The 16,028-nt window shown below is 39.2% G+C and overlaps 1 protein-coding gene across 1 annotated transcript in view; it reads left to right on the forward strand.

The window, feature by feature from the left end:
* Positions 1-16,028, forward strand: part of KIF16B (kinesin family member 16B) — a 3,706,250-nt gene that overhangs the window by 2,130,087 nt on the left and 1,560,135 nt on the right. The window contains exons 16-17 of the mRNA XM_044056090.1: positions 10,692-10,774; positions 11,079-11,164. Coding sequence (XP_043912025.1) covers positions 10,692-10,774; positions 11,079-11,164 — 169 coding nt within the window. The remainder of the gene's footprint in view (positions 1-10,691; positions 10,775-11,078; positions 11,165-16,028) is intronic.

Genomic DNA, 16,028 nt, shown 5'->3' on the forward strand with positions numbered 1-16,028 from the left:
TTTTGACCACGACAGCACTGTTTCTCCATCTTAATGCATCTGACCAGGGGCAGTGACCACAAATTATCTCACCAGTTGGACCTCCTCACAGAGGAAAAGGGGTCACTCTTCCATCCTCATTTATCCAGTCTTCAACTAGCACTGTTGATGATAGGGTTTTGATCCCTTTTTGGCACCTCTTTTCTGAGGACGTGCTGAGGGTTTTACAGGAGGCAAGAAAACCTGCAACCAGAAATTCTTATTTGTCCAAATGGAAGCAATTTTCTGTCTGGTGTCATGCTTATAACCAGGACCCTTTTTTCAGTGGGGGTCCTCTGGTGCTCTCCTAGCTGTGTGAGTTGTTCCAGTCTGGCTTGGCCGATTCTTCTTTACAGGCCCATCTGTCAGCTGTTTCTGTCTGTCTGACCTTGGATCCTTCTTTAGTTTCTCACTTTCAAGTCAAACAGTTTTCTTAAAGGCATCCTGCATCTTTGCCCCCAAGGAAGCCTATTCTTCCTCTTTAGGACCTTAATTTTGTTTTAGAAAAACTGACACAAGCTTCTTTTGAGTCTGCAGGTTCAGTTTCTCTGCAAATTGTATTTAGAAGAATGTCTTATTGCTTGTTCTTACTTCTGCTCGGAGGGTTTCTGAGCTTTAGGCCCTTATAGCTATCACTCCTTTTTTAAGTTTGTCACAGGGGCTGGGAGTTTTATGCCAAGGTTGTTACTGAGTTGTCCTTGAATCAGGCAGTACAACTCCCTTTCTTTTTTCTCTTTCCTGAGTCTGCCAGTAAGAGAGTCCTTCATACCTTGGATTTGCATAGTCAGCACATGTATTGTTTGGATAAAACTTAGGCCATTTATAAGTCTGACCAGCTTTTTGTTTAATTTCGTCTCAGGACATTGATTTTGGCTGTTTCTAAGCAAACCATCTCCAAGGCCATTTCTTTTTGTTATTCTTTTCATGGCAAGTGTCTGTCTACTTCCGTCAGAGCCTACTCCACTAGCACTGTTGCCTTCTTCAGGTGATTGGACACATTTTCTATCCTTGAAGCTGCAACTTGGTCTTCAGTGCATACTTTACTAAGCAGGATAATTTAGATATCGTTTTTATGGCTAGAGAGGGTTTTGCTAGAGCCATTCTGCATAGATTCATTGAGGGCTTTTTCCAGCCTTCCACCTCACAGTCCTTCTCTTAACCTTTTGTACTCTCACTAAGGTGAAGAATACTGCAACAGTTAAGAGAAGGACATCTACTGTTATGGTAAGAGTTTACACAACTGTACTTTCTTCTAGTACAAATATTCTCTCTTTTAATTTCTTTCTTATTGTTGCTGTATATCTCGTGGCAATTCTGTGTGTTGATTGTAAGAAACTTTACTTTAACCCATTTTTATCCTCAGCTCTCCGCTTTGTCTCTCTGACTCTTACTTGGCCATTCAGATTTTGTATTTTTTGTGTATAACTGCTTTCACTCGCTATAGGGAGGCACTAACAGTGTGTCTGAACACTGTGCAGGAGGGTCTTTGTCTTAGGTTCATAGGTTGGTACTAGGCTGTCAGCCCTTGGGCCTATACAAGCCTAGCCATAACAATTTCACACTATTTACTTCCCTGGACCCCTGTCTAGCAGGGTAACTGATGTGATCCCTGGGGTGAATTTCCTTTCTCCCATCCAATCGTCAAGGTTCCTTTTGAAGAGGGCCAAAGAGGCACTCTGCTTGACATGTATGGGCAATCTATTCCAGAGTCTGGGGAGTCTCTGGGTCAGGAACCTATCCCTCCAGCATGTTTTGTTTATTGTGATGACAAGGTTTAGATCCCTGGAGCGTGTGGCTCTGAGGGATTGGAATTTTTTTAAGTGTAGCATGTCCAACAGGTCTGGGTTTGACATGGCCTTGTATGTTAAGCAGAGATCGCCTCTGAGTAGACAATATGCGACAGAGTATAGCTGGAGTTTTTTAAGGTGGTCAGCCTTGAGCGGTACGTACCAAACGGGGCGTTGGATTCTATAATGAGTCTAATGAGGGATGTTCTTCGTCTTCCCTTGCTGCAGTCCTGACTATTGGGTATAGTCAGTTGAACATTTTGGTTTTTCTTGCCTCAGTATAATGTCAGAAAAAGTGAATAACTGTATTTCTTGGGAAGCAGATAGATTATCATACATTGTGTATACCTTGTTTAGGGTTTTGCCAGGAGTCTCTATGGAGTCTCAGGCAGATACTTTACTGTTACAGGATGTGCCCTCTCAGGAAGTAGGCCAGGCTGAGGGGCTTCTCAGGTAACTGTTCTTCCCCTCTTCCCAAGGTAGTAGGGGCCTCTCCTTCTGTTTCCAGAGCTTTACAGGAAGGCCAAGTTCAGCTTCTGTACTGTGTCTAAGAAACATATGCTTAAAATGGCTGAAGATTTGATTACTCTGATTAGAGGTTCTATGCCCCCACCTGATAAGAGGCCTAGGGTGGAACAGGAGTTTGATAGTTTTGAACAGTGTTCACAGGCTTCAGAGTCTTCTGTGGAAGACTTGCAAGAGTTTCCTGCTTATTCTGATTCTGATGTGGATGATTCCACCTTTCAGCTTCTCCCTCTGGATTTTTCATTTTCAGAGACTCTTTTTAAATGGGAAGGCCAAGATTACTCTGACTCCAGTAAAAGGCGTAGGGAATTCTTGTTTTGCCTCATGGTGGAGGATGTGCAGAGGCTTCTCTGAACCCTGATTCCTTGCCTCCTGCTCCTGTTAAGTCATAAGTATTTGTTTAAGAGTCCCATTCTCAGGGGCCTAAAGGTGTTAAAGCTTCTGTTGTTAAAAATCCTGTACCCTCTGATAAAGAGGCAAGGGCTTTGGATAGGTGGGGTAAGAAAGTATATACTTCTTCCACTCTAGCCATGAGGGCGTTGAATTGTCAATTTCATATGCTGAAATATCAGAATTATCTCCTTTCACAATTGAAATCTAAGGTGGATGCTTTAAGAATTGCTGGATTTGGTGCATGTGTCTGAACACAAGGGGGAGCATTCTTTTCAGTGTGGGTTTGTTGCTGTTCAGGCCTCCTAGTTCTGTTCTTCATGCATGGTTGAAGGATCAGAATTTCGCTGAGCATGTTAAGACCAGGATTTTGGATGCTCCTTTACAGTCTGATGTGTTGTTTGGACCGCCTGTGGAAGCAGTTTTAAAGAAAATGGAGGACAAAGCTAAGTCTATGCAGACTGTTAAAGATTTTTGCAGGTGCAACCTGTTTAGTAGAAATTGGCCTGCTAAGGTGGACATATCCTGCTTATGGTTCCCAGTCTAGGGGTAGATCTAGGCCTAGATCAGACAGTTCACCTGCTCAGACTTCTGGTGAGGGCAGGGGTCAGTGCAGAACCAATGACCTGCCTTTTCAGCTGCCAGTGGACTCGCCTGGCAGCTCCTTTGGTTTCAAAGAAAATTGGGATTTAATCACTCAAGACAGATGGGTGCTGGATATCATTCATCACATTTTATTTCCACACAATGCCCCTTTCAAAGGCATGCCAGATGTTCCTCCTCCACAAAGAAAAGAGGCTCTCAAGCAAGTTTCTCAGTTACTCCAGATAGGGGCTATTCAGCCAGTCCCTGTGTCAGAAACAATTTTGGATTTATCTATCCTCAACACTTATCTGGACATTCCCAAGTTCAAGATGTTGACGTTACAGCAACTGTTACCTCTGCTGGGCAAGGATCACTGGATGGTAACTTTGGATCTCAAGGAAGCTTACCTTCATGTGCCCATAAGGCTAAGTTGCAGAAAGTATCTGAGATTTTCATTATCAGTTCTCTGCATTGCCCTTTGGCTTATCTACAGAGTATTCACAAAGGTTCTGGCTCCAGTGATAGCTTACTTCAGGCTTCAAGGCATTCAAATTTATCCTTACTTGGACGACTGCCTGATTCTGGCTCAAGAAAAGAACACCTTCTACAGCATCTGGAATATGTCATAGCAGTGCTAAGATGCCTAGGGTATTCTGTGAACGAAATAAAGTCCAGTCTAGTACCCTCTCAAGACATGTGCTTTCTGGGTGTGAGACTGAATACAGCAGCCCAGATGGCCTTTTAACCCCGGACAAACAAAAGAGTCTGTCACTTTACTTCCATCAACTATCTCATCAGTCCGTGCTGACTGCAAGGACAGTCCTTCAAGCATTAGGGTTCATGGCATCTTGTATTCTGGTGCTTCCCAATGCCAAACTGCATATGAGGAAGCTGCAATGGTATCTCAAAAATGTATGGACACAGCACTGCCAAGATTTGGACACTGTCATTCAAATAATACCTTGCCTTCAAAAGGAATTCTTGTGGTGGGCTCAGGAATGTCACCTAAACAACAGATTTTAACGACAGATGCCTCGGACACTGCTTGGGGAGCTCATCTAAATGGAAAGTGGATACAAGACAAGTGGCCTGCCAGACTACAGCATCTACATATCAACATGAAGGAGATGTTAGCAGACCAGTTTGCATTGATGGCGTTCAAGGAGTTACTTCTTCCAGGGCAGGTGTTGATTCTGACAGACAACACAACTGTCATGTGGTACATCAACAAGCAAGGGGAACACATTCTTATCCTCTATGCAGGCAAGCAATGATTTTATGGGAGACTAGCCTGCAACTGACTCTTCAGGCAAGGTTTCTGCCAGGAGCACAGAACTCCTAGCAGATGTATTAAGCAGACAAATCATGGATCCCGAAACTGGATCTTCATGTATTTCAGAAATTGACAGTGTCATGGGGAACTCCAGACATAGATCTGTTCGCTTCTCCACTAAACCACCAGTTGCCAAGGTATTGCACAAAGGGGTTTCATCACACAGCTTGGAAAGTGGATGCTCTGTCTTTCAGTTGGAAAAACCTTCATGTCTATGCTTTTCCACCTCTACCTCTTCTTCCAAAGGTATTACTAAAGGTCAGACAGGACAGGCCAAGGATGATTTTGATAGCTCCAGATTGGCCTCGGCAACACTGGTACCCACTTCTAAGGAGTCTTGTAAAGAAGCCTCCATGGCCTTTACCTCTGATTCCTCATCTGTTATCTCAGAAGGACGGTCATCTGCTCAATGTCAAGCTTCAATCTCTCCATCTCACAGCTTGGCATATTCTGTGTTGAAACATGGAAGGTCTCAGCTTCCTCAACAAGTTTTAAATGTGATTATGGAAGCTAGAAGGCCTAGTACTAGGAGAGTGTAAAATGGAAGAGATTTTTATTTTGGTGTACAGCAAAGAATTTGGAGATTTCAGAGCCTAATTTGAGTGTGGCTCTTCAATATCTTACTGAGTTATTGGACAAAGGTTTGTCTTTCTCTTCCATAAAGATTCATGCTGCAGCAATTTCAGCTCACTATGATTGTGACCCACCTTTGTTTTCGCATCCTTTGTTCAAGCAGTTTCTTAGAGGGGCAAAGAATATAAGAGAGCTCCTACTCCTGCTTGGGATCTCAATTTTGTGTTGGAAAAACTTACTCTACAACCGCAGCTACTGCTGAATTGAAATATTTGTCATGGAAGTGTTGGCTATTACTTCTGCAAGAAGGGTGTCTGAGTTGCAGGCCCTTATGGCAGTAGAGCCCTTTTGATTTTCCATAAGGACAGGGTATCATTTAATCCTTCCTTTATGCCTAAGGTGGTTTCTAGTGTGGCTTTAAACCAAACTATTCATTTTTGCAGATCCTCAAAATAAAGGGGAAAAGATTTTGCACACTTTAGATGTACACAGGCATATTATTTGAGCAGGACTAAAGATTTTAGGCAGTCTCAGCAGTTACTTGTTTCTTTTGCTTTAAGTTCACAGGGCAAACCTGTGTCAAAACAAACTATTTCTAGGTGGATTGGCTTTTGCATTGCATTTTGTTATTCCCATCATGGCAAAGAGGTTCCAGCTGGGATTAGGCCTCATTCCACTAGGGCTACTGCCACTTCAACAGCATTTCTAAGGGGTGGCAACTAAGGATATTCTGGAAGCAGCTACTTGGAGTTCAGTGCATACTTTCTCTAGGCATTATCACCTGCCTATATACTCTAAGTCTAGAGCTGGTTTTGCCACAGCTGTTTTACAAGGCATGTTGTCAGCTCCTGCTACTTTATAATTTGCCAGCCTCCCTTACCTCTGCTTTGGGATTCTAGACTGCAGCAAGGGAAGAAGAACATAGTACAGTTTTGTACCTACCATAAATGTAGATGTTCCTCCTTCCCTCTGTGTTTCAGGGTGGTGGTGTAGGTGCCTTTACATGCTTATATTTTTGTATATATATTACTGTATATATTGTACATGTTTATTGGTGCAGGTTGTTTTTGGGACTTGTCTTTTTGGGTCTTCTGACATCTGGGGCAAGAAAAGACTGAGGAAATGAGGTCGGTCATGTATACTCAGGACTGCAGCAAGGGAATCCTCGAACATCTACATTTATGGTAGGTACAAAACTGTACTATGAGTACAGTGGGACAATGACTTCCTTTCAGTAGCTTTTACACTGTTTTTTCCAGTTCTGGTACCAATGTGTGTGCCAGGAATGAGCACTTATTCTATCCTGAGGCCTATGAGTTCAGTCTTCTTTTTTTTTTCTTTTACTTTTAGCATACCTTTTTGTGACATACAAAATACAGATTATTTGTATATTATTGTCTTTAGTGTGATTGTGCTAACAAAAGGGGATCACCAACTGAAGGCACTCATCAAGATTTGGGATTAAATTAATTTCCAACAAGTATTCCTTTCCTTTTCTTGCTACTTCCATAGGAATTTGTCATCTTCCCATAAGGACCTATGCTTCTTTATAATGGATGTGAAAATGGGAGAAGAAAAGCTTAGTCTTGTTGCTTTTGGAGAACTGTGTTTTAATTGATTACACAGCTTTCAGAAAGAAGTTAACAGCCTTATAGACCATGACAAAATGACACTGAGTCCCTGCAGCAACCATGCCGACATTGATAATATTTTATTGCTAAGTCCTGTGGGGAAACTTTCACGTCCTTCCCTTTATTATGCTGTATCTTCACGAGCTAATCCTGATCATATGCCCTTTTAATTCACCAGGATTAGGCCTTAACAAACATTCTCCATTTTTTCTCAATTTTTTTATTGCTTGCTTTTGTAACCACAAATGGCCTACTGACGTTAAGCCCATTTGTGTAGGAGACCCAGGGGAAAAAGTTTCCTCATATAACCCAAGTAATGCAAGTAATAAACAGTGCAATGTATAATATATTTCACAGTAGTAAATATTACAAAGCATAAACAGTTTAAAGCAAAATACTTGCAATAAGCATTATGTAGTACATTGCAGTAATTTTTATTTAATGGCCATAGCTGTATTTCATGGAGTTACAGTGACTGTATTGCCAAAACAGGATCTGCTACTGTGACCTAGTGACATTTACAGGTGTCAGTGTACCTGTGGTTGTCTATGTTCCAGGCACTGCACTGCTTGGCAGACCAAAGCACACATCCCAAGCCTACCTCTGCCTTCTGACACGACACCTGCTATTTGCCAAGTGTCAATCTTTCAGCAGACAAAAGCAGTCCGCCTCTCCACAGGGTGAGCTTACCATTGTCATCCACCAATTCCCTGCCTTCCAATCAGGCTTCTTCAGCACTGAAGTCGTATGAATCATAGTCAGTGTTTTTTATTCATATGTACCAAGGAGCCAGCCACATTTGGGAAAGAGATTAAAATGATTGGTACTAGCATTAAAGGGTGTGGATTGTTAAAATGTGTGTTGAATGTATTAGTGATGGAAGAGGGATATAAAAAGGGACAGGAAAGTTTAGAAAGGAGAGTAGAGAAGAGGTTAAGTTGTAGTTTCCAGATAGCTAAGAAGAAAGAAAAGGAGGTGGCACTTGAGTGTACCTTCTAAGGATGAAGAAGCTTAGCATTTAGCAGCCATGAAGCAGTGAGAGCATGTGGCAGCTGTGTTGAGAATACAGTGATGGCACTGACTCCTTTCAGCTTCCCCTATATCAGAACAATGCATAATCAGTTAAAAAATGCTGCTTGGTTAAATTAGATTGAGGACATGCTTCCCCTAATACCCTTCTAAAAATGTATATTTGCAGGAGGGAAGCAAGCACCCTGCTTCTCATTTAAGGAGTAAGTCTACCCACATTCCCCAAACATAGATATACTGACTCTAGAGAGTCATATACAGCAGCATGGAAAGGAGAAACTCCCCACTGAATTGCACAACTCAGATAAGCAGTTATTCCACACAGTATGAGTATTTAGCCTTTGATCTCAACCCTTTGTGTTCAGCAGTTACAGTTAGGGCATCTTAGTCCTCAAGTGACCGTTAACCTTGTTTTATGAAGATGTGATCATACTTTGTTTCCTATCTTTTTTATTCTGTTTTCACCCTTTCTCCAGTTCTTTACTCTCTGTTTGAAAGAAAACCCTTATAGTCATATTTCGTAAAACTGATGTCAACATCATTTTGACAAGTTATCCTACTTTTCTTTATTTTCTTCCTTGCAGAAATGCTTGCAAAAGTGCAGCCTGTATGTGTCTGGACTGTCTCCAAATGTTCAGATGCAAGATTCTTTACAGCATAGCTTATATTGTGATGACTCCACTGTGGCAGTCATAGAGCTGTGTAAAGTTATCAGCACCATTTGGCTTGAGACATGGCATATCAGAAAATTTCTGTTGGAAAACAGCTCATTGAAACTAAAACAAACGTTTAACAGCCGTCATTGCATAGAGCACACCCTTCTGCATTCCCAATTGCCACATCTCTAAATACATTAACTACGGTATCACACAATAGTGGAGAAAATATCGAACCAGTTTAGATCCGCTGTTATGTGATCTCACCAAATGTTGCAATAAGTGACCAGCTGAATCCAGATGTTTTTAAGTCTTGCAGTTGGTGCAGAGGTAAAGGTTGTGAGCATTAGTTCTTGCATTGCAGGATTTGATTCCCACAGCCCTCATTTGCCTCCTGTGAGACCTTGAACAAGTGAGTTAACCAGACACTGCTTGTAGTTCATCCCTGAAAAGGAACCATTTGTCCAGTGGGCTTACCTGGATGATGATGATGATTATTAGTAGTAGTAGTGGTAGGGATAACCCTCCCCTACACACTCACATTTCCACATCTGTAAATATTCCAACATTGGAGAATAAGTGCATCCCTTCTTACCTTATCTCTATGAGTAGTGACATCAAAGAATTTTTACAAATTAATTGTTTTTCTTTCCCCGTTCTTAAGGTCAAAGTCCTCCACTCGCATTGGTAATGGCTTTGCTGACAGTAGATTGCAGTGCTGTGGTAGTTAATTATAACATCATGTGAAGAGCCACAGGAAAAAAATAGAATTAAAAGAACCAGTAAGTGACGTAGATTTCTTGCAGTAGTTATCTCATCCCCTTTATTTTGTGCAGTCACAACATTCACAAGTTGATTCCTAGTCCATTACACTGTAGTAGCAACTTTACAGCACTGTGTATGCTTACATATTGTAAGCACTCCAGTATGCATATTTGCCTATCTGGAATGAAGTTAACATTGTATATTTATGCATCTTTATAAATGTTATTTAATGTTTTACTTATTCACTAATAGTATGTGCAGTCTTTAAGTGCCTTAATGGCAGGATTGTTTTTTTTTTTCATTTTATTTCTAAGAGTATGTATCAGTTATTGTTTTTGCCATTGTGGCTAGGTTCATGGCTGTGGAGAGTCCCTGGACCAGTTCATTTAGCTGGTTAAAGTATGTGTGTTTAAATTAGTAAATATTTATTATTTTAATATATCAAACTACTTGGAAATAAATAAATCATACATGGTTGGCATGTAAAAGTCTGGATAATTTTCCACAGAAGGATGCAGCCCTGACTACAGTCTAGACATCCCAGTTTCATTGCGCATCTTAGGCACTGGAGTAGCTGGGTAGGTGTGAGGGAGGACTGAGCTAACAACCCCTTCCTCAGGGTTGTGGGTGAGATTTTGCTTGAAGTCACTGCAGTATCTGGTGGAGACTCGTATTTACATGATTATAGGCAAGCTGACAAGTATTAGGCTACAGAAGTAGTGGAATCAATGTCCTTTGCGCTAATGTGCATGACATCACTGCATGCTCCTCCCCAAGTATGTCTCCTCCATATCGTTAAAAAAAGTCTCTCCCCTGATGCTCTCAGGATGTATTTCTTTCTGGAGACAGCAACCTGACAAGGATGTACCAATAGGACTTTTTTTTCCCTGGAGAGGGCAGGCCTTCTTGTCACTAAGGCTGTGACAGGAGCTCATTGCTCTTTATACAGAGGCTTAACTGAATCCATTGGCAATTATCTATTAGTGTCAGTGATGAGGTTGGGGGGGTGCAAAAAAAAAACAGACTTGTATGCATATTTTTTTATCTTGCTTGAGAGGTTAGCATCTGTTATTAACACTTTCTTAGTGAGATCTATGCTTCCTTTCTGTTTGTACTCTGTCAGTTTTATTCTGAGAAACCTAGAGTGGTAGGCCGGAAAACAGTGAGATGAAGTTCTCTTACAACAAGTACAGTGATCTGATTCAGGTTCTTTTGTTATGATTTGTCATTGTCTAAAGGGTTAAGGATCTGAGTTTTCTGTTGATTGGTCATTGTTTATAGTGTTGATTCATCTAAGATATGTAGCCTTTCACATTTGCCGAATTCAAAAAATTATAGTAAACCACAGTAGCAGAAGCAGTACTAAACAGTCACTCACTAATTGTTTATATTATTTTAGGTGCAGTCATATTGCTTGGGAGAACTAACATGTTTAGGTTTAATCACCCTAAAGAAGCTGCGAGACTCAGGGAAAAAAGGAAGGTAAGTAATACTGAAAATGTCTGTATTCCCTTTTTAAGTGGGATTAATGAAAATGCATTAGGTCACAGTAAAGTACAGTATCATAACACAATTCTCCCTTTTTTGTTGAGTCATAATTACATCATAACACAATTCTCCCTTTTTTGTTCAATCATAATTACTTAAGTGCAATTAAAATGTTTATGAAATGTAATACAACTTTTAACAGTCCTTTCTGAATTATGGCATTGAATGTCATCTGTTGTCAAATGTTGCTGCATTAAGTGATGAAAAATTAGTCATTTATGTCCTGCTTTTTTTCCAGAGTGGCTTGCTGTCTTCTGGTTTATCTATGACAGATCTTTCAAAGTCTTGTGAAAATTTATCCACTGTTATGCTTTACAATCCAGGGTAAGTAGGAGGGAAAGATACAAACTCTGATACTGTGTTTAGTTTTCCCATACTGAAAAGTGTGACATTCTTATAAACAAAGCAGCCATTGTGTTTTTGAAACCTTCTTAGCCATAAAAAGATAAATTACTGTTTGGTAGAAAAAGTAACACTTAACTAAATAGCTTTTTTGTGGAGCTCCACATTTGTTAAGAGTGGTCATATATATGTCATAAGATTTAATAGCAGTAACATATAACTTTGTGTTTAACGGAGAATTTTATCCGTCATTCTAATTATGAGCGCATTTTTGTGTTCACTGCTCATGCATGGCATAGCACTGTGGTTCAGAAGAGTGGCAGTTATGCAGATGAGAGACTTCATCCAAAAGATTTGCTACCAGGAGACTTCCTAGATGCCTGTACATTAATCAATGGGTTGATTAGAGCTCCCCAGTGTGAAAACTGCAATCGTAAAAAAAGCCACTAAAGCTATCATGTTGGATAAAATTCAGTTAGAAGCTTGTAATTATACTGTCCAGATGCCAGCAAGAGGAAATGTGGACAAATTAACAGAAAATCAAATAGAAGCTGGAAAGAATGTTGCATCTGTTCAGAAAAAAGTATTTCTTGTTTCAGCTTAGATACAGGTGATAAAATAAACCAGATGCTGTTAGAGGTTTTTGAATTAAATGAAACACTGCAGGAATATATACAGTGACATAATAAAAGGTTGTTAAAAATAAAAGTAGCTTTATATAGCTATGGAGATGGGCTGATAAAACAGCAAAAAATCATAGGCTGTAGTAAAGAGAAGACTGGTCCGGTATGAGGTTTCTCAAGTTCAAGCATGCAAACAAAATCTTAGATTTTCTGCTGTCTCAGAAAATCTGGAACAAATAAAACTGTATTCATTTTATGAAAGTACAAATAAGCAATTGGGCTGGTGTTCTTAGGCCAAATTTGTTAATTGAAAGGGCACATTGTCTGCGCACTCCAAATGTGGCCATTAGAAGTCAGCAAGACCCATGTTAGTAAAATGCACTCATACCTTCAGAAAGAGATGCTATTGACAAAATTGTGGAAGAAAGAAAAAGTATTAAAATTGGGGACAACAGGAAAATGATTATTGACTGTATGTCTGAATAGAAACAATTCTATCCCAGCAATCAGGGAATGTCAAGAGGTAGGTGTGAGATTCTAACTGCTATATTTCTTGAAGGATACATTTTTTGAATGTGGAGCAGACTAATGAGGAAATAAAAAAGTTAAGCCAACAAAAGAGTGACGTGGGAAGCAGAAGTGGACTTCACTTTTCATTCTTCTGACAATAACAAAGCCAAAAGAGATACTTTGCCAATGAGACCTTTTCTGTTGTTCCAAAGGAATGTGCTTGAGCAGCAGAAAAAAACAAAAGCTGACTAGAAGAGTCAGGAGTATTTAGGATTTGAACCAGAGACTGGTGATGGAAGATAGAGATGATCAGGGGGAAAACCAGCAACATTGCGACATTAGAGAATAAGTAGGCGATTGTAAAGCATAAATCCCAGTAGATATACAATTAGAATGTGAAATGTGACTTTATTTTGTTGATTGTGATAAAGTAGTGGCTTAACTGAAAATGATATACCCCACTTTGTTATTAATGTTTAGATGGACACTGAAGGAGCTAAAAAAGTGACTGCAACTGAAATAGTTTTGTTCTTAATATTTGTATAAAATGTTCATGACATAAATTGAAATTTATATTATAAAGCAGTTTTGAATAAGGTGCAGTCAGAGGTATTTTAAATAGGAGGTGGAGGAGTCTTACAATGACTGTTGCATATGCTAAAGATGTTAAAGCAGGAAACTAATTTTCTTAGTTCTAATGTATCCAGGAGATGGTATGTAACAATGTAAGAAAGGCCGGAAAGAAGTAAGTTAAAATTGTAATCTTAGGCTGCTGGGGTGTTGGATGTAAAACTGTAATGATCCCATTATATATATATAGAATTAAGATAAACTCTTGTTTTTCCACTGGGGAATATCTAGATTAATGTTCTTGGTTTAAGCTGTAGATAGTATTTTTAAGCAAATAGGTTTAAAACATAAGCCACAATGATGAAAGGCTTGAAACATGGCACTTTTCTTGTAATTGCAAAGTCATTAGCTATTCTTTACCTGCTGTTAGTGAGAGAAACAAAGTCTACATATGTAAGCAATTAGCCTTGAGAAATCTGAGCAGCATTTTGTTAGTGGAATTTACTAAGATTGCATCTACAAAATTATTGGCTATTGTTTCCTGATTACCAGCTGCTTTTACTTGGAGGAGAACTGTCTGCAGGTGTAAACAGTGAATTATTAGTGGTCTGAATACCCTTTACTGAGAGAAATGTACCAGGAGCAATTTAATTAGTATTTAAAGGTACAAGGAGCTCAATTCAAAATGATGTTTGAAACTGTGGAAGGTGAGTAAGATATAAAGTAGTTGCCTCCAAAGCAGCCTTAATTATTTAATGCATTTAATATAACAGTGCATAATTTTGTTTATTGAAAGCTACCTAGGACACCTTTGCTTAGGGCAAAGTTAATTTTTACTGAAAGCATGCATGCACCCTATTTTTCACTTCTGGGAAGTAGGTAGAGATAAAAAAGAACAGATAATCAGTGTAAGTAGGAAAACATTTTGAAAATGTGTGTTTTATCATGGGTAACCTTAATTTTAGATCATGGAATGTCTGTGAGAGTGCAGCTGTATGAGAGCTAAACTTATTTTTTTTTTGAAAAATACATAGATCTGCATGTTTGTAGCAAGTGGTGGGGGATTCTGAAAATCAATGTATTTATTTATTTTTTTTATTTTTTTTTGTTTGAATGTTCTCTTTAAAGCAAAAAGTCTTGATAATGTGGCAGTGGTTCAAATGGAGATGAGAAACAACAGCTACATTATTAACCAATAAAAATTAAAAATCCTGAGTAGTGATTCAGTTGACTTGTAACCAAAATGAAAAAAAAAAATGCTGAGTAGTCTTCACACAAGAACTTGCATTTCCAAAGTAATCCATTCCTTGAGTTGAGTACTTTTACCCATTTACTAATCTGAACTTCTTTAGAATTCAGATCCTCGGCAGAGGAGGAGGATTATGCTGGTATGTATTCTGTCTAAAACTTCTATTATGGAGATTAAAAGAACTTTGGGAGAAATAATCAGAAGATAAGAATTGAGTAGTAGGAATTCAATTTACATATTTCCAAAAGTACATTAACTTGGCTAAACTTGATTGAAACTATATTTCACAGTAGCATTTGTATTTAATCAAATGTTTTGACACAGTTCCAATAGTTATTCAGATCATGCGCTGACTAAATTAAAGATGCAGGACAATGAAATAAAAATCAGACATTCACACTTTCCCATCAACCTGTTAAAAAAGAATAATTCAAGGAATGTGTAATGTAAATTACTCGAGAGTTATTAGGGAAGATAGACATTTCTTCAGAATAGCTAGTGCTTGGGATAGAATGAAAATGGAATTTAAAAATAGCATAGAAATAAAAGGGAGTGATATATGGTTAAGAAGTAAAAGAATTATTTAGAGGAGCTGACAAAGCTTAAAGTATTGCAGAATAATGGGAATGTCACAGCACAAGAGGAGGAGCACCTGCAGATTTTTTTAGCTGTTTTCTGATTTTAAGAGTTCTGATTGCAGCCAGAGACAAAATGTCTGTGAAAGCTATGACTAGGACTCCTACTGTATTCACCTTAGGGTGAACTAATTGCTGCCCTGGAAGGGTGGACATTTTTGAAATAGTTCTATAGCTGTCAGATGCTATAACACATCTTAGCAAAGCACTCTGTGTCTGTATTATGACACATGTGCTAGCTTTTGGTTCAGTTTTTATTAAAGGGGTAGTGTGGAAACCAGAAGTCAGATGACCAGATGTATGGGATGTCATTCTGTAATCCAGCACTGAAATTATATTTTTATACTAGATGAGACAGAAAAGTCTCAGGACAGTCTGTTTTTGAAACCTGACAAGGATCACTTCATCTTGCCTTGCTTTAGTAACCAGGGAATAGTAATTCTTTAAATCAGTCAGAAAAATATAATGAGATTAGTTAAGTACTGTTTTTCTGTATCTGTGTGAATCTATCATTCCGTATTATTTTTAATATTTCCTGTGATTGAAACTCTGATGTTTATTGGAAATAGATATTTAGTATTTTCATGTTTTTGTATTATTTATTATTAAATATATTTAAATGTTTCATTATGGCTGGTCTTTCAGAGAATATTTTAATCTTTGAGAGTACTTATATTTATTTGTTGACACTGTGGCCGCCCCTGAAAGCCCTGTTGCATTGGTCAAACACTACCATTTGTATTAGTATTAATTTTACTCAGTGTAATTCAGTACCCTTGTAACAGCCTTAGAATAGCTGGCTTTGGAGTGTTCTGGTGGCAGTACCTACCTTATAGTCTGGGCAGAGGGAGGTATAGCTAATAAATGTGTGCCAGCCTTTCCCAGATGTGTGTGTATGTGTGTGTGTCTGTGAAAATCAAATTTCAGAGTGTGTGTGTCAACTACTTGGAGCAGGGCACAGAGCACTGATTCCTCAGAGAGGGTGGTGGAGTACCTTGCTTGGAACACTTGGCTGAGGACTTAACTCTACAGCTGTGTCAATGGGGAGTCTTATTTGGGGCTTGGAGAGAGAGAGATGGAAACCCAGCCCCAGGGCAAATTGTGTTCCCTGTGTGCACTTAAGGGAAATTGTGCTTGGTGCAGAGAGCTGCATCTGTGGAAGTACTGTGTGTATCTGACTTTTTTCCAAGTGAACATCCCTCGCTGGTATCTGTGATGAGGATTGAGGCTCCTTGATTACTGGCCCAGAGGAGAGATGT

Source organism: Protopterus annectens, chromosome 1.part2 (assembly GCF_019279795.1).
Source record: "Protopterus annectens isolate FY-2018-M chromosome 1.part2, PAN1.0, whole genome shotgun sequence".
Lineage (NCBI taxonomy): Eukaryota > Metazoa > Chordata > Ceratodontiformes > Protopteridae > Protopterus > Protopterus annectens.